At 36.5% G+C, this 20,409-nt stretch overlaps 2 protein-coding genes across 2 annotated transcripts; one reads left to right on the top strand and one right to left on the bottom strand.

Moving 5' to 3' along the window:
* Positions 1-14,312: 14,312 nt before the first annotated feature.
* Positions 14,313-17,577, bottom strand: LOC128235825 (putative uncharacterized protein DDB_G0287457). The gene is made up of 3 exons (XM_052950619.1): positions 17,548-17,577; positions 16,048-16,795; positions 14,313-14,764 (listed from the first exon to the last, which is right to left on the bottom strand). Exons 1-3 carry the CDS (start codon positions 17,575-17,577, stop codon positions 14,313-14,315), a joined length of 1,230 nt encoding a protein of 409 aa, XP_052806579.1.
* LOC128233431 (EMILIN-2-like) lies at positions 17,517-20,395 on the top strand. The gene is made up of 2 exons (XM_052947105.1): positions 17,517-17,697; positions 19,005-20,395. Exons 1-2 carry the CDS (start codon positions 17,646-17,648, stop codon positions 19,388-19,390), a joined length of 438 nt encoding a protein of 145 aa, XP_052803065.1. The 5' UTR covers positions 17,517-17,645; the 3' UTR covers positions 19,391-20,395.
* The last annotated feature ends 14 nt before the right edge of the window (positions 20,396-20,409 follow it).

Raw genomic sequence — 20,409 nt, 5'->3', positions numbered from 1 at the left:
AATGACCTAAATATTGCATATGCATCAATAGTTTGAGAAAAAATACCACGTACTTAACAAGTTTCCCTTATATAAGATATTGAAGACTGATGTATAACTCACATGAATTAACATTGCATACTCAGTTTATTTAGAATGTTAAAACCGTAACGATAATAGCAATAATGTCAAAGCCTCCTAGTCCAACTGTTAGCAACACTGATAACGCCACAGTGTATGCAACACTGCCGAAGACCTCCAAGGCCTACTGTTTTCATGCCCATTCTTAGCTGCTCTGTCAACACCTCCTATGTCAACAGTAAGCTACATTGCAACTGCCAACTGTTCCCACGGTAAGCAACGCTGCCGTTACTCCTATGTAAACTGTTAGCAACACCGATACTGTCTCCAAGGACAAAAATAAGCAAGACTACCAAACGCCCATAGATCTACGGTAAGCAACACTGTCAATGCCACCTATACCCACTGTTACCAACATAATCCCTTAGGCCCTCATTTAGCATCACCGCCCATGCCCCATATGCCAACTGGTAGCAACACTGCCACACCCGCCCCTTGGCCCACTGAGAGCAACACTGCCAACACCTCAAACACAAGTTCTCGAAGCTTTATTATCTTATGCCTAACAAGCTTAACCATAGTTTTATCAGCAAAATGTTGGATAATACGTTTGACCCTGAACTGTCCATTGTCTTATTGAAAATAATCTTTTTACTGCAACTATCTAGTCTTAATTTATAGTAAAACTAGTTCAAACTTATGTTTGAAAATGTTCATGCCCATGAATGTCATTGTCCATAATTTTCAATACATTGTGCAATCTAAAATTAAAATGTGTTCCGAAATTTTGCTTTCAGACAATGCAAAAAATACCAAAATCCAGTAAGTATTATTACGCAATTCAAACCATGTATATTGGCAAAAGTTTGTGTTTCATGTGTGATAAAACAAGAGTGCCGTTTTATTTTGACTAAAAGTGGGCATAGTTCTAGCTTGTCTTGTAAGTGCAGTGGTTTTAGCCGTCGCCACTCACAGTGCGAACCGGTTTCTCGGGCCGGGGCGTATGGGAGTTTGGTTGATGGTCGCCAAGCTGAACAAGTGTGTTTTCTGCGTGGTTTCCGGTCTCTCTCACAATACAATACAACACTTTTGTGCAACTTTCTTCCGTTCGTTGTAAAGTATATAACGTTTCAACTAATTATTAATATCTGAGTTTTAAGTATTGTTATACATATGTGTATTATCACCAAGTTTCATTTCAATATCTTGAACGGTTCTTAAGAATGACTATGATTAAAATTTACAACGACGTTCACAATACGTCGACGGTTTGCTTTGACAAACATAGTTATTTGGTGCAATGATATGGCTTACAGCTTAGTTTCTTGACTTGTCCCTGTAGTTTCAATTACATAATTAATGAGGCCTACTTTATAGTATTTCTTTGTTTTTCGAATAAAATATCAATGTGAACGCTGATAATACATAAATTTTAGTTGTATTAAGACATATACAATTAGTCATGATAATAATAGCCTTTTTTTAACAAATAGAGCAAATCCAGTGTTTGAGACTCAGGCAGCGTCACCTTACGAACACCTGGCTACCAGAGAACAAACGGAATACACAGAAATGGGTAATATGTTTTAAAACAGACTTTCTTATAATAATGTCAAACACACATTGTCATATTTCAATAGCACTTTTAACTATTTAAAGTATTGCTTTGCTTGTTATGATGTAGTTACTTGTAAACATATGCATGCTCTCAAGCCAGTATATTTTGAAATTCTTACGAATGAAAAGTAATTGATTTTAATAGGCTTTGTTTTTTACAACCAGGTAACAAAAAGTGTTGACAACAATGATAGCATTGATTTAAAATACTGAATTTACCTACAGCAATAAAATAAAACAGTTTGTACTTCGGCTGCAACGTTGAAAAAAACACGATTTTTAATTTTATTTTAACGTTATATAAAACTACTCAAACGCTTACGCTAAACTAGATCAGCGGTAACTGCTAGGCTTCCATACCCAAAGGAATCTGCCCCAATTCAGTATGCTTATCCAAAACCACACCACCTTATATAAATATACATTATTTTTTTCAGGCATGACTACTATTGGACAATCTGGGTACATAATTAATACATATCTAATTATCTTTATAGTATATTTACAATTTCAAAACAAAGATGTGAAACATCTAAATATAACGTGTTTACTTTTGCCATTATTAACACATAATTATCTTATGATAGTAGTAAGCCTTCTATGCCATGTATAAGTCTATATTATGCTGATACCGATAAAAATCATTTTACGAAATGCACGGAGTTAAGTTGACTTATCTGTACACATTGTTAGGGCTGGCAGTCCCAACAGCGAAACCTCCTCTTATGAGCGTCTCCACGCCAGAGAAAATGCCGCCTATACAGAGCTGGGTAAATATCCCACCTTTCACACCTTCACGTCGACATTGACCATTGAAGTTGCATGCGTAAAATTATCAACAACTATGCTCAAGAACATAATTAAAATTTATTGAATGTGAGTATTATCAATACATTGACCACGTCGTATTCAGTCCCATAAGCATTGATTGTCCTCTTGTTTTCAGAAGTTGATTCTCCAGAGAGTCAGACACAGTGAGTATACATCGTCACACTTATTCTTAAATATACATTAAACATCTTTAAAAATAAAATCAAAAGTTTTCACTGATTTTTCCAACACGGTAACATGTTTTATTGCTATACTAGACTAAATTATGCACTGTAGTATTGAATATTTGTGTTTCGTCATGTTTAGATATTATACAAATGACTGTGTCGATGTATAATGTCATCTTAATGTCATCTTATTTTGGTATCATGTTCATGATCCTGTTTAGGGACATAAGATTATAGGACTAAAACACATACAACAAGAAACACAGCGTCAGAATACTACAAACATACATTACGTTTGCAATTTAAAAAAAAAACTTTATTGAAAATAAATGATATAACTGCCTTGAAACGGTCAAGGAACTAAGGCTAATGCCATGACACCTTGTCAGGAAAGGATAAATGTGGATTATTATGAAACGTTTGTAATAAATTGTGTGTTTCATATATATATATATTTAGATTCGAGAGCCAACAAACAGGCTCGCATACAGCAAGCAGTAATTATGAAGTTCCAGACAACCGTAAGTTTTCCATTATCCTTCATTCAATCGAATTACTCTGAATTGTACTAGTAGATAAAAGAAATAGGTCATGTTTAGAAATTTGTCTTCCAGCATCTTTTGACGTTTAAAGTTTACATGGTGCGCCTATTTCTTAAATATTGCTATGCATATCTGATATAGGAGGATACAATACATATACTCAAAAAGCTGCCTTTTACTTAATTTAGAACTGGTACATTTTGCGAACACGATTACTTGTTCAGTTTGGTTACATAAATACTTCAGTTGATTTTTATGTATTGAATAAATTAAAGTATCTAAATGAATTATCGATGTGTCTTTTATGTTTGGACCTTTATTTTACAAGTGTAATATTATTCTGGTTTTCCATTTAAATCAATGTTATTACTGTATTTTCTCCGTAAAATGAGGTTAATTACAAAACGGATATTGACAAATATAGAAATAAAAAATCACTATTATTGCTTTAATAGAAATTATAACAAAACCAATATTCTTACAGCGTACCAATTTGTTTTCAGAAACATCCTCAAAGGAACAAAGAGAGTAAGCTACATTTATTGTTCTTGAAATAATGTAAACTTTATCAAGCATGTTAATACTTAATGCAAACTAATAGTCATTTTACAGCTCACATTCAAATTATAGCGTTTGTAATGATACGCTTAATCTATAAATTATTTGAAATGCACAAATGTCATTTGAAAGTTTAAATCCTCGTTTATCGATGGATCACTTAAGCATATATATATCTGCAAGAACCGTCTTACAACCAAGGCTGCTCTTATAGTTTATAGGACCGGAAAACACGTGACAGGAAAACAAAGCCTAACCAGTCGTTGACCGACTCGGGCCGCTTACATTTTTTTATTGGGCCTGTCTGTAAGTTTCAAATTTGTCTCAAAGTAATACAGATTGTTTGCATTTACGGTAAATATATAGATCACTGATTACAAAAATGTATACACTATTGTATATTTTTAGTTATGAAAACGAGGCACACCCAAAGCATGATCACGTTTAAACAGCTCTGTTGGAACATCAGCTTGGTACGCAAATGTTCAATAAGATTTTAAACAAACTTATGATAGTAGGCAAATCATTGTGGAAATTCCTACACAACAAAGTTCAAAGGTTTCTTGTTATAATAATTGTTAATCATTTCAATTTTGAGACACAATAAACACCTTAAACGTCATTTTGTTTATGTTATGTATTCTTACTTCATTAATGTCTTACGAAGATGACTTGTAAAACTCATTGCGCTAATGTGAGTAACAAGTAACAGTAACTAAACATGTCCCAACTGACATCAATAGAGAGATCAGCTATACTTATATAAAAAAGCCATTGACTCGAAGCCTTAAAAGGGGCTGTGGATTAGTTTGTAGTCCAAAATGTTTCAAATGAAGTATTAAGTAGGAATTTTGAATACATGATATAACCAGTTTCTATCAATATGTTAATGATATAACAAATATATGATTTCAAAATGTGGCAATTCAAGCAATTTCATCATAACATTGTTAATTATAAAGATTGTAATATTCAGGCCCCAATTTCTCGAAACTTCTTAAGCATAACAGGCGTAAGTAGCTTATTTCAATAAGTCAAAATAATACTTAAATTTGATTTCGATGAATGAAAAATTGTTTATTGTGACTATCATAAACATAATTCCTATTTAAAGGTTTAAATCTCTAACAAAATAATATATAAAAGTCACAAATTATACGGAAATAAAAATAGTTCAGCTTAATCCTGTTATAAGTGACTTAAGAAGTTTCGAGAAATTGGGGTCTGTTGATTAAGCATCAGAGTAAATTGCATTAAACACGAATCTACACATATTTTCTATTAAAGAACGATTTTCCGTTCTATACTTTTTAGTATCTTTTAAACAAAAGTATTTTTATTTTGCGAGTGTGAGTGTAATTGGTACACGTCAGTTTTTAATTGTTCATGAAGAACATATTTAAAAGGCTGGTGATAAATTGATACAAAATGACACTTCTGTATGCAAAAAGAATACATCACAAATAAGATATCTTCACATCACATGTTATTTAAAAAAAGAAGTTGTTTTGCTGATATATCAGGGACTCTGGCAAGATTTCACCAGTAGAAATTACTACTTTGTATGTTGATATGACTTCCTTGCATTTATACCACTTAGTACTTAAATTGTCCCATCCGATCGAGACGTTTCAACTGTTGCGATTTAACTCGATCGTCTGCGATATACGGCCTATCATTGATAAAGTATTGTATTGTTGTTATTTTTAGTCATCCTTTACATGCGTCTTTAAAAGTTTTAGATAGGTGTGGGCCTATCTGTCACATACAGTCATTGGTGCATTCAAACATAACTGAGATAAAATATTTAAATGGCAATAGTTATCAATGGAGGTCAACGTGTTTGTCCGTTTGTTTTTGAGTGGGTCAAGCGAGGATTTGTATATAATGCAGCGTCCCTCAATGGAAATGAAAACATGAACTAACAAAGTGTTTTTGTTCTTTCCTTTCAGGTTACATGAGGTAGAACCCACAGCACATATTTCGAGGCTTCTCTATTATACATTTTCTTGTGACTTATACAGTATACATTTGCTTTGACTTATAAAGTAAAAACAAATTGAGAACTATAAAGTATATATTTGTTTGTGACTTATGTAGTATGCATTGTAAAGTATACATTTGTTTGTGACTTATATAGTATGCATTGTAAAGTATACATTTGCACGTGACTTATATAGTATGCATAATAAAGTATACATTTGCACGTGACTTATATAGTATGCATTGTAAAGTATACATTTGCACCTGACTTATACAGTATGCATTGTAAAGTATACATTTGCGCGTGACTTATATAGTATGCATAGTAAAGTATACATTTGCACCTGACTTATACAGTATGCATTGTAAAGTATACATTTGCACCTGACTTATACAGTATGCATGGTAAAGTATACATTTGCACCTGACTTATACAGTATGCATTGTAAAGTATACATTTGCACCTGACTTATACAGTATGCATTGTAAAGTATACATTTGCGCGTGACTTATATAGTATGCATAGTAAAGTATACATTTGCACGTGACTTATATAGTATGCATTGTAAAGTATACATTGAAACTTGACTTATAGAAATAGAAGTTACATGAGTTTGAAACGCATAGCAGTTGGAAAATAATATGTTATTGTGAAGTAATCACTGCCCGCGTTATTGGAAGTTTACACGAGCCCATGTCGGAAAGTTTTACCTCTATCACGAGGGAAGTTGTTTATTCCATGTTGTCAAGGAGGTTGTCCAATAACTCACGTGTGTAGAAGCGAACATCAGTATGATTTATTAGACGATAGGATGATGCACGCGTGGTATGTTTGTTTTTGTTTAAAAAGTTTTTCTAAGGCCAAACAAAATTAATGTTTCACAGGCATTGCTGCATATTTTTTTTTCTGTTTCAAGCAAATGATTTTGCATTTCCTTTGCTAAGCCAAAATTGCATACTTTGGGGGAAAAAAAGGTTTCGTGAAATTATTTTGATATTTTAATTTCATTTGATATATTGACCTCAAGTCCTTTTAAAGCATGCAAAAATGTATATGATTTCGTTCATTTATTTATTCAGTGTTGATAAACCCAGTGTAGGTTTATGCACGTTATTGACGGTTAAGGCTCATGCACGTTATTGACGGTGTATGCTCATGTACGTTATTGAAGGTGTAGGTTCATGTACGTTATTGACTGTGTAGGCTCATGTACGTTATTGACGGTGTAGGCTCATGTGTGTTATTGACGGTGTAGGCTCATGTAAGTTATTGACGGTGTAGGCTCATGTGTGTTGTTGACGGTGTAGGCTCATTTGTGTTTTTGACGGTGTAGGCTCATGTACGTTATTGACGGTGTAAGCTCATGTGTGTTATTGACGGTGTAGGCTCAAGCACGTTATTGACGGTGTAGACTCATGTACGTTATTAACAGTGTAGGCTCATGTACGTTATTGACGGTGTAGGCTCGTATGAATTATTGACGGTGTAGGCTCATGTGTGTTATTGACGGTGTAGGCTTATGTACGTTATTGACGGTGTAGGCTCATGTACGTTATTAACAGTGTAGGCTCGTGTACGTTATTGACGGTGTAGGCTCGTGTACGTTATTGACAGTGTAGGCTCATGTGTGTTATTGACGGTGTAGGCTCGTGTACGTAATTGACGGTGTAGGCTCATGTACGTTATTGACGGTGTAGGCTCATGTACGTTATTGACGGTGTAGGCTCATGTACGTTATTAACAGTGTAGGCTCATGTAAGTTATTTACGGTGTCGGCTCGGGTACGTTGTTGACGGTGTAGGCTCATGTTTGTTATTGACGGTGTAGGCTCGTGTACGTAATTGACGGTGTAGGCTCATGTACGTTATTGACGGTGTAGGCTCATGTACGTTATTGACGGTGTACGTCTATATGTGATTGACGGTGTACACTTATATACGTTATTGACTGTGTAGGCTCTTGTACGTTATTGACGGTGTACACTCATATACGTTATTGACGGTGTAAGCTCATATACATTATTGACGGGGTAGGCTCATGTACGTTATTGACGGTGTAAGCTTAAATATTTGATTAAAGGTGAACGCTTAGGCATGTGATTAACGGCGTAGGCGCAAGCATGCGATTGACTGTCTTTGATTAACAGTGTATATTTCATTTTTGTGATTGAAGGTGTACACCTTAGGTACCTTTCATGTATGTGACTAACGGCTTACATTGCATAAATGTGACTGACGTTCAAGATTTCATATAATTATGTGACTAACGCCAACATTTAATAAATATGACTGACGTTGTAGATTTCATATATGTGACTGACGGCGTACATTTTATAAATATGGCTGACGTTCTAGATTTGATATATGTGACTGACGGCCTACATTTATTAAATATGACTTACGTTCTAGACTTCATATATGTGACTGACGGCGTACATTTAATAAATATGACTGACGTTTTAGATTTCATATATGTAACTGACGGCGTACATTTAATAAATATGACTGACGTTTTAGATTTCATATATGTAACTGACGGCGTACATTTATTAAATATGACTGATGTTGAAGATTTCATATATGTAACTGACAGCGTACATTTAATAAATATGACTGATGTTGTAGATTTCATGTATGTAACTGACGGCGTACATTTAATAAATATGACTGACGTTTTAGATTTCATATATGTAACTGACGGCGTACATTTATTAAATATGACTGATGTTGTAGATTTCATATATGTTACCGACGGCGTACATTTAATAAATATGACTGACGTTTTAGATTTCATATATGTAACTGACGGCGTACATTTATTAAATATGACTGATGTTGTAGATTTCATGTATGTCACTAATGGTTTACATTTAATAAATATGACTGATGTTGTAGATTTCATATATGTGACTGACGGCGTACATTTATTAAATATGACTGATGTTGAAGATTTCATATATGTAACTGACAGCGTACATTTAATAAATATGACTGATGTTGTAGATTTCATATATGTAACTGACGGCGTACATTTAATAAATATGACTGACGTTTTAGATTTCATATATGTAACTGACGGCGTACATTTACTAAATATGACTGATGTTGTAGATTTCATATATGTAACTGACGGCGTACATTTAATAAATATGACTGACGTTTTAGATTTCATATATGTAACTGACGGCGTACATTTATTAAATATGACTGATGTTGTAGATTTCATGTATGTCACTAATGGTTTACATTTAATAAATATGACTGATGTTGTAGATTTCATATATGTGACTGACGGCGTACATTTATTAAATATGACTGATGTTGTAGATTTCATATATGTAACTGACGGCGTACATTTAATAAATATGACTGATGTTGTAGATTTCATATATGTAACTGACGGCGTACATTTAATAAATATGACTGACGTTTTAGATTTCATATATGTTACTGACGGCGTACATTTAATAAATATGACTGACGTTTTAGATTTCATATATGTAACTGATGGCGTACATTTATTAAATATGACTGATGTTGTAGATTTCATGTATGTCACTAATGGTTTACATTTAATAAATATGACTGATGTTGTAGATTTCATATATGTAACTGATGGCGTACATTTAATAAATATGACTGATGTTGTTGATTTCAAATATGTGACTGACGGCCTACATTTAATAAATATGACTGATGTTGTTGATTTCAAATATGTGACTGACGGCCTACATTTAATAAATATGACTGATGTTGTAGATTTCATGTATGTGACTGACGGCGTACATTTAATAAAATGACTGATGTTGTAGATTTCATGTATGTCACTAATGGCTTACATTTAATAAATATGACTGATGTTGTTGATTTGATATTGTAGATTTCATATATGTGACTGACGGCCTATATTTCATAAATATTACTGATGTTGTAGATTTCATGTATGTGACTGACGGCCTATATTTCATAAATATGACCGATGTTGAAGATTTCATGTATGTGACTGACGGCCTATATTTCATAAATATGACTGATGTTGTAGATTTCATATATGTGACTGACGGCCTATATTTCATAAATATGACTGATGTTGTAGATTTCATATATGTGACTGACGCCGTACATTTCATAAATATGACTGACGTTGTAGATTTCATATATGTGACTGACGCCGTACATTTCATAATTATGACTGACGTTGTAGATTCCATATATGTGACTGACGCCGTACATTTCATAATTATGACTGACTTTGTTGATTTCATATATGTAACTGACGCCGTACATTTCATAATTATGACTGACGTTGTTGATTTCGTATATGTGACTGACGCCGTACATTTCATAATTATGACTGACGTTGTAGATTTCATATATGTGACTGACGGCCTATATTTCATAATTATGACTGACGTTGTTGATTTTATATATTTGACTGACGGCGTACATTTCATGATTATAACTGACGTTGTAGATTCCATATATGTGACTGACGCCGTACATTTCATAATTATGACTGACGTTGTTGATTTCATATATGTGACTGACGGCGTACATTTCATAATTATGACTGACGTTGTAGATTTCATATATGTGACTGACGGCCTATATTTTATAAATATGACTGACGTTGTTGATTTCACAATTGTTATTGACGGCCTATATTTTATATAGTTAAATATTACAAACAATATCTGTGTCGACATGAACTATTGAGTCTGGGGAGTTATTCAATAATCGTTATGCTCTCAGTCTAGTGAGTCATTCAACTGTCGTGTATGCTCTCAGTCTGGCGAGTCACTCGTTCGTGTATGTTTTCAGTCTCGCGAGTCATTCAAAAGTCGTGAATGCTCTCAGTCTGGCGAGTCACTCATTCGTGTATGCACTCAGTCTCGCGAGTCACTCAATAGTCGTGAATGCTCTCAGTCTGGCGAGTCATTCAACAGTCGTTAATGCTCTCAGTCTGCCGAGTCACTTGTTCGTGTATGCTCTCAGTCTCGCGAGTCATTCAACAGTCGTGAATGCTCTCAGTCTGGTGAGGGACTCATTCGTGTATGTTCTCAGTCTCGCGAGTCATTCAATAGTCGTATATGCTATCAGTCTGGTTAGTCATTCAACAATCGTGAATTATCTTAGTATCGCGAGTCATTCAATAGTCGTGAATGCTCTTAGTCTCGCGAATCATTCAACAGTCGTGAATGCTCTCAGTCTCGCGAGTCAATCATTCGTGTTTGTTCTAAGTCTCGCGAGTCATTCAATATTCGTGAATGCTCACAGCCTGGCGTGTCATTCAATAGTCGTAAATGCTCTCAGTCTCGCGAGTCATTCAATAGTCGTAAATGCTCTCAGTCTGGCGAGTCAATCATTCGTGTATGCTCTCAGTCTCGCGAGACATTCAACAGTCGTGTATGCTCTCAGTCTGGCGAGTCACTCATTCGTGTATGCTCTCAATCTCGCGTGTCATTCAATAGTTGTGAATAATCTCAGTCTGGCGAGTCATTCAACAGTCGTGAATGCTCTCAGTCTGGTGAGTCACTCATTCGTGTATGCTCTCAGTCTCGCGAGTCATTCAATAGTCGTGTATGCTCTCAGTCTGGCGAGTCATTCAATAGTCGTGTATTCTCTCAGTCTGGCGAGTCATTTAATAGTCGTGTATTCTCTTAGTCTGGCGAGTCATTCAATAGTCGTGTAAGCTCTCAGTCTGATGAATCATTCAATAGTCGTGTATTCTCTCAGTCTGGTGAGTCAGTCATTCAATAGTAGTTTGTTCTCTCAGTCTGGCGAATCATTCAATAGTCGTGTAAGCTCACCGTCTGGCGAGTCATTCAATAGTCGTGTATTCTCTTAGTCTGGCGAGTCATTTTATAGTCGTGTATGCTCTCAGTCTGGCGATTCATTCAATAGTCGTGTATTCTCTCAGTCTGGCGAGTCATTCAATAGTCGTGTATTCTCTCAGTCTGGCAAGTCATTCAATAGTCGTGTATTCTCCTAGTCTGGCGAGTCATTCAATAGTCGTGTAAGCTCTCAGTCTGGGGAGTCAATCCCACAGAAAGTATGACAAGCGTTTGGGAAAAAGATTGGAAGTATAACTTACGACGGCTGAAAATTTCAGGTTGCAAGGTTGTATTAGATGATTCATTGGTTACAGCGATACTTTATTAAGCATACACCGTAAATAACTTTAAGTACAGAGTAAATCGATGCAAATATACTTAATTTCCACATATTTGTGTGAACTAATAGTTCAGCTTGAGAACTATACCATCAAAGTGCTTATACCAGCTATGCCTGAACATACACAATTAACAAAATAAATAAATGGGTTTGTAGCATGTTTTTGTCCCCAGAGTATCTCTGAAAACATGATTTATTATCTTTATCAGATCCCTTGTTTAAAGACCACGATCGTGAGGTAGCTACATTTAAGACTCAATGGTACTGCTCTTAATAAGAATGCTATCTAAATTAAACACCAATAAATTTAAGCGAAAGTTCCATTTGCAGTCTTATATTTGTGATATCAAAGAGCCACCTGGGATTGTCAACGATTTCATTTACGACGCTTTATGGCAAATCCACCGATTTTGCTTTCACACATTTTGTGAAAACAAACAACATTCTTCCAAAGACATAAAATCTAGATTGACGTTGACTTGGATTCCTTGTTCGTTCTCCTCACCAATAAAATCCTATTCGTACACATATAGGTAGAAACAGTTTTCAATGCATTCTTCGTTGTCTTCAAGTTGACGAAGGCTCTGATTAGGTTTACCTATTTAAGTTTGGTAGTAGTATTAGAAGAAACATATATGATTATGTATGACAGTGCGGTGTGTCTGTGTTTTGACGTGGTGAGTTGTGACGAGGTGTGTCTGTGATGTGACGTGGTGTGTATGTGTTGTGACGTAGTATGTCTTGTGTTGTGACATACTGTGTCTATTGTGTGAAGTAGTACGTATGTGTTGTGACGTGGTGTGTCTGTGTTGTGACGTAGTGTGTCTGTGTTGTGACGTGGTGTGTCTGTGTTGTGACGTAGTGTGTCTGTGTTGTGAAGAAGTATGTCTGTGTTGTGATGTAATGTGTCTGAGTTATGACGTAGTGTGTCTTTGTTGTGACGTAGTGTGTCTGTGTTGTGACAAGGTGTGTCTGTTGTGACGTAGTGTGTCTGTGTTATGAGGTAGTGTGTCTGTGTTATGACGTAGTGTGTCAGTGTTGTGATGTAGTGTGCATGTGTTGTGACGCGGTGTGTCTGTGTTTTGACCTGATGTGTCTCTGTTCTGACGTAGTGTGTCTGTGTTGTGATGTAGTGTATCTGTGTTGTGGTGCGGTTGTCTGTGTTGTGACGTAGAGTGTCGATGTTGTGGCCCAGTGTGTCTGTGTTGTGACGTAGTGTGTCTGTGTTCTATTGTTGTGTGTCTATGTTTTGACGTAGTGTATCTCTGTTGTAACGTAGTGTGTCTGTGTTGTGACGTAGTATGACTGTGTTGTGACGTGATGTGTCTGTGTTGTGACGTAGTGTGTCTGTGTTGTGACGTAATGTATCTGTGTTATGATGCGGTGTGTATGTGTTGTGACGTGGATGGTCTGTGTTTTTTGACGAAGTATGACTGTGTTGTGATGTGATGTGTCTGTGTGCTGACGTAGTGTGTCTGTGTTGTGACGTAGTGTGTCTGAGTTGTGAACAAGTATGTCTGTGTTGTGATGTAGTTTGTCTGAGTTATGACGTAGTGTTTCTTCGTTGTGACGTAGTTTGTCTGTGTTGTGAGGTAGTGTGTCTTTGTTATGACGTAATGTGTCTGTGTTATGAGATAGTGTGTCTGTGTTACGACGTAGTGTGTCTGTGTTGTGACGTAGTGTGCATGTGTTGTGACGCGGTGTGTCTGTGTTGTGAAGTGATGTGTCTGTGTTGTGACGAAGTATGACTCTGTTGTGACGTGATGTGTCTGTGTTCTGTCGTAGTGTGTCTGTGTTGTGAAGTAGTGTATCTGGAATGTGAAGCGGTTGTCTGTGTTGTGACGTAGTGTGTCTGTATTGTGACTCAGTGTGTCTGTGTTGTGACGTAGTGTGCCTGTGTTCTATCGTAGGGTGTATGTTTTGTGACGTTGTGTGTCTGTGTTGAGATGTAGTGTGTATGTGTTATGACGTAGTGTGTCTGTGCTATGACGTAGTAGTCTGTGTTGTGACGTGGCGTGTCTGTGTTGTGACAAAGTGTGTCTGTGTTCTGATTCATAGTTTCTGTGTTGTGACGTAGTGTGTCTGTGTTATACGTAGTTTCTCTGTGTTGTGACGAAGTGTGTCTGTGTTGTGGCATGGCGTGTCTGTGTTGTGACGTAGTGTGTCTGTGTTGTGACGCATAGTGTCTGTTTTGTGACGTAGTGTTTCGTGTTCTAAGTAGTGTGCCTGTGTTGTAACGTAGTATGTCTTTGTTTTGACGTAGTGTATCTGTGTTGTGATGCGGTGTTTCAGTGTTGTGACGTGGTGTGTCTGTGTTGTGACGTAGTGTGTCTGTGTTGTGACTCAGAATGTCTGTGTTGTGACGTAGTGTGCCTGTGTTCTATCGTAGTTTGTCTGTGTTGTGACGTTGTGTGTCTGTGTTGAGATGTAGTGTGTATGTGTTATGACGTAGTGTGTCTGTGCTATGACGTAGTGTGTCTATGTTGTGACGTGGCGTGTCTGTGTTGTGACGAAGTGTGTCTGTGTTGTCACGTGGCGAGTCTGTGTTGTGACGTAGTGTGTCTGTGTTGTGACGTATAGTGTCTGTGTTGTGACTTAGTGTGTCTGTGTTATACGTAGTTTGTCTGTGTTGTGACGAAGTGTGTCTGTGTTGTCGCTTGGCTTGTCTGTGTTGTGACGTGGTGTGTCTGTGTTGTGACGCATTGTGTCTGTGTTGTGACGTAGTGTTTCGTGTTCTACGTAGTGTGTATGTGTTGTAACGTAGTATGTCTTTGTTTTGACGTAATGTATCTGTGTTCGGAAGTGGTGTGTCTGTGTTGTGACGTTTTGTGTCTGTGTTGAGATGTAGTGTGTATGTGTTATGACGTAGTGTGTCTGTGCTATGACGTAGTGTGCCTGTGTTCTATCGTAGTTTGTCTGTGTTATGACGAAATGTATCTGTGCTATGAAGTAGTGTGTATGTGTTATGACGTAGTGTGTCTGTGCTATGACGTAGTGTATCTGTGTTGTGATATGGTGTGTCTGTGTTTTGAGGAAGTGTGTCTGTGTTGTCACGTTGCGTGTCTGTTTTCTATCTTAGTTTGTCTGTGTTATGACGAAATTTATCTGTGCTATGAAGTAGTGTGTATGTGTTATGACGTTGTGTTTCTGTGTTGTGACGAAGTGTGTCTGTGTTGTCACGTTGCGTGTATGTGTTCTATCGTAGTTTGTCTTTGTTATGACGAAATTTATCTGTGCTATGACGTAGTGTGTATGTGTTATGACGTAGTGTTTCTGTGCTATGACGTAGTGTGTCTGTGTTGTGACGTGGTGTGTCTGTGTTGTGACGTAGTGTGTCTGTGTTGTCACGTTGCGTGTCTGTGTTGTCACGTAATGTGTCTGTGTTGTGGCGTTGTGTGTCTGTGTAATGACGCATAGTGTCTGTATTGTGACATAGTGTGTCTGTAATCTATGTAGTGTTTCTGTGTTGTGACGTAGTGTGTCTTTGATTTGACTTAGTGTATGTGTGGTGTGACGTGGTGTGTCTGTGTTGTGACGTAGTGTGTTTGTGTTTTGACGTAGTGTGTATGTGTTGTGGCGTTTTGTGTATGTGTTGTGCCGTAGTGTGTCTGTGTTGTGACGTAGTTTGTCTGTGTGTGACGTAGTGTGTCTGGGTTGTGACGTGGTGTGTCTGTGTAGTGACAAAGAGTGTCTGTGTTGTCATATGATGTGTCTGTGTTGTGACGTGGTGAGCCTGTGTTGTGGCATTGTGTGTCTGTGCTGTGACGTAGTGTGTCTGTGTTTTATGTAGTGTGTCTGTGTAATGACGTAGTGTGTCTTTGTTTTGACGTAGTGTGTCTGAGTTGTGACGTGGTGTGTCTGTGTTGTGACGTAGTGTGTCTGTGTTGTGACGTAGTGTGTCTATGTTTTGGCGTTGTGTGTCTGTGTTGTGAAGTAGTTTGTCTGTGGTTTACGTAGTGTGTCTGTGTTGTTACGTAGTGTGTTTTTGTTTTAACGTAGTGTATGTGTGGTGTGACGTGGTGTGACTGCTTTGTGACGTATTGTGTTTGTGTTTTGAGGCGGTGTGTTGTGACTAGGTGTGTCTGTGTTGTAACGTATTGTGGCTGTGTAATTACGTAGTGTGTCTGTGTTGTAACGTAGTGTGTAAGTGTCGTGGCGTCGTGTGTCTGTGTTATGAAGTAGTGTGTCTGTGTTCTGACGTTGTGTGTCTGTGTTGTGGTGTGCTGTGTCTGTGTTTTGACGTGGTGTGTCTGTGTTCTGACGTAGTGTGTCTGTGTTGTGACGTAGTGTGTCTGTGTTGTGGAGTCGTGTGTCTGTGTTATGAAGTAGTCTGTCTGTGTTCTGACGTTGTGTGTCTGTGTTCTGAAGTTGTGTGTCTGTAATGTGAAGAAGTGTGTCTGTGTTCTTACGTAGTGTGTCTGTGTTGTGACGTTGAGTGTCTGTGTTGTGACGTATTTTGTCTTTGTTGTGACGTGGTGTGATATGAAGCGGTGTGTCTGTGTTATGAAGTAGTGTGTCTGTGTTGTGGCGCGGTGAGTTTGTGTTGTTGCGCGGTGTGTCTGTGTTGTGACGTAGTGTTTCTTTGTTTGGACGCGATGTGGATGTGTTGTGACGTAGTGTGACTGTGTTGTGACGCGAAGTGTTTGTGTTGTGACGTAGTGTGTCTTTGTTTTGACGAAGTATGTCTGTGTTATGACGTATTGTGTCAGTGTTGTGACGTAGTATGTCTTTTTTTCCGACGTATTGTGTCTGTGTTGTGACTTGTAGTGTTGTGACTTGTTGTGTTGTGACTTTGGGTGTCTGTGTTGTGACGTATTGTGTCTGTGTTGTGACGTAGTGTGTATGTGTTGTGACGTATGGTGTCTGTGTTGTGAGGTAGTATGTCTGTGTTGCGACTTGTTGTGTTGTGACTTGGTGTGTCTGTTTATTGACTCAGTGTGTCTGTGTTGTGACGTAGTGTGTCTGTGTTGTGACGTAGTGTCTCTGTGGTGTGACGTATTTTGTATGTGTTATGATGCGGTGTGTTATGACATAGTGTGTCTATTTTGTGAAGTAGTATGTATATGTAGTTACGTGGTGTGTCTGTGTTGTGACGTAGTGTGTCTGTGTTGTGACATGGTGTTTCTTATTTTTGAATTATTTTTAGTAGTAAACATGGAAATATTTCGGCTGCCTTGTTCCCTATCAATAATTGAATTTTTTTTCTTTCCACAAGTTCAAAATACATTAACTATTCACTTCTCACAAACAATAAATAGGTTTGCACATTCATTTCCTCTTTCGTTTAGGCGCTGACAAAACACACAATCTAAACACTTGAGCAGCAACAAGCGAATAAGACAACTTTACCACTGGTGTAATTTTAATGTTATATTTGTATTTAATCGAAAGGTACACTGGTGTGATAAGCGTGCTGTTAAGGTGGTTCACAATGGTGATTTTTATTATTTAACCAATGAAATATTTGGATCACGGTCAGTCTTTTTGGGGGCATTGAAAATACTGATGCGGCAGGACCTTGATTTAAATGTCCTTTTCTCACGAAAATGTTAAGCATTAACTTCCTTTACTTATGACACAAATATAAGCCTAGGCATATCAATAGCTTCGTTAACCATTTCATTATTCAGTCTTAGTTGCATCATTTCGCAGTTTGTTATTAGTGAACAGTTACGATAATATCGTGTCAGGAATAAAGAAATATAAGACGAAAATGTTAAAGAGTGTCAGCTCAGCGATATTTCTTGGATTCCTCTGTCAAATAGGTAACTTTAATAGTCGTTGTAGAAATCAAATTCAAGTTGTAATATTTACACGATAAAGTGTTATGGAATCAAATATATTATGTAGAAAAACTTGATATAACCACTTTATATGAATTGAACCAACAAAAAAGCTGAATATCTTATCGTGTATCTCTAGAATCTTAATGAAGTATGAGATATTGTTATGGAAATATTTCATTTATAGATTATGTTATTTAGTTATTTAGTTATTTAGTGCATATTAGTTATAATGTGGACCATGAATGAGTAATGTATTTATTCATTTATGACCTGAGTGAGTATGGTTCTTAAACCACTTCTATAGGTCTGTCGTAGATTGATATATCTAACATATGGAGTTTTATGTTAAACATATATATATAATGTCGTTTGTCAAACATCAATCGGTCCCATCTTATAAAGTCAAAAAAGAGATTTTAAGATCTGATCAGTGTCCGTTTGTAGTTTTGCAAATAACAATGTTGGCGGCATTGAATAACCACATAAGGTTATTATCTTCAAATGAAATCATACCAGGCAAGTCAAGTTCACCTCATTCATTGTATTGTCTACTTTTAAAATATTTGGGTATTTCTTTCCTTGTTTTATTACAGGGGATATTTGCTTTTGCTACTTTTGCAATTGATATTACATGTATACATGTATATTTATGAAATTAAAACTTCAATTTTCTGACATTGATATAATTAATATAGTAGCAATACATAAACACATTGAAAGGAAAAACGTATAATAACTCAATAGAATAAAAATTGAAACTGCTGTGATACGCCAAGCAATTGACAATATCTATCGAGCACAGGAAAGTAAATTGAAATTTACGTGCACTTATATTTAACCACTTACATTTGAATAGCTAAGGTAGTTTCTAAATAGGGAAAACCAGTACCATTTATATACAACATTACGTTAAGTTATACGATTTATCGACACGAAATACTATGGCAATCCAAATGTTATCAACCTTAAGATCTTTAATGCGTTTAAGTAACAACCAATTGTCCAATATAGAAAATTATGCCAATTTGTAAACTAAATATTAAATGCGTTTTGACGCTGTCAATAACTCTTTTCATTCGAACACCAATAAAAGATAATTTAAATCTTATTAATATTACACATGTTCGTTAAAAGCTGCAGTCTCACAGATTTACCATTTTTCCAACTTTTTTATTTTTTGTCTTGGAACGAGCATATCTTTTGCGTAAAAATTGTCAAAATGTGAACTATTATTTACAGCGGCTACTAATTATTACGTTATTATGCCATGCTTGTATTTTTTTCAGGTACAGGCATGTTTACTGCGAGGTACCCAACCGATCTGACCCCATCATTCGGTTCTAATATTGTCTTCGGCGTTGTGATCGTGAATGATGGCTCCTGGTACAATAGCACAACCGGTGAATTTACGGCACCTTTATCTGGCAACTATTTGTTTACGGGCGCTTTGTCTCCACAAAGAACTAAGGCGTTCTACTTTGGTATAACGCTTAACGGAGCAGAGCACACGCGTGCTACATATCAGGAGGATGACGGCCATGTGTGTCACACATATACATCGGTTTTACAGCTCAACGCCAATGACAAGGTCGCCATAAAGTCAGTTTCTTCCCACAACGAGTTATTTGAAGATCACAGTCGCTGGAACATCTTCTCTGGAGTTAAACTTTAGGCCGGAATCAAAGTTTAAAAACCCTCAATGGATTTAAAATCTACAAAGGCCCATATCCAAATTAAATGTTATTCCATATATTCAAAAGAGTTCAATTGATTACAAACGTGTTGTTGTTCTTTTAATTCTATGCAACCTGGCATAAACATAAACGCTTTCAATATCGTTTTCGTGGTTCACAAATAATAACCATGATTTTTCCAAGCGATTATTTTGAGAATGTGTTAGCGAACATATTTTTAAAACTGTCAAATCATGGAGGAAGCATATCAATTCAAAGTTATCGTATGTAGGCTAACGGAACGCTTTCAAAACAATGAACATCTAAGGATAAACCTTAGTTCCTAATGATATAGCGTATATTAGGATATGATTTCAATTAGACTGAAGATATCGATGATCCAGTGTTTCGGTGAAAATCTCTTGTAGCAATCTTGCTGGCGATGCAGTTTTCTTTTCTAATTAACTTTGTTATTTAAGGTTTTAGCATTTATTTTACGGCTAAATTGCATGCTTGTCAAATGTTTTCAAGTGTTATGATATATATTTGATAGTTCAATGTTGCGGCTTATGAGCCTTTAATAGCTATTGTAAAAAGAAGTAAAGTTTCATTTTGCCTAAACTGGTAGTGTTTAAGTCTACTGTATCAAACGGCAAACCAAACGTCTTTCTGGCATATATTGACACCACCGTGTTCTTCTATATCGCTTTGAGTGACATGAATACGTGTTGGTTGCTCTAGTATGAGATTCACTGAATCATTGTTGCATTATCCTTGCATTATGTTATCAAGCAAACTCACATTAATTGTAAAATGTGCAGTTTACGGATGCACTGCTTGTCTTGGGGTAATTAGTCTAGGTATATTTGATCCCTGAACGAGATCTAGTTGATTTCAAGGCTCCTGGGTTTGTCACGCTAGAGTTCTTATTTTAAAAAAAATGAAATACCAACCGCTTATGTAATTTGCAAAAATACACTTGCAAACGCAATCAAATATAAACAATTGAGCACAAAAC

Source organism: Mya arenaria, chromosome 5 (assembly GCF_026914265.1).
Source record: "Mya arenaria isolate MELC-2E11 chromosome 5, ASM2691426v1".
Taxonomy (NCBI): domain Eukaryota; kingdom Metazoa; phylum Mollusca; class Bivalvia; order Myida; family Myidae; genus Mya; species Mya arenaria.
Note: the sequence above shows the minus strand (reverse complement) of the source record. Positions and strands in the feature narration are given on the sequence as shown.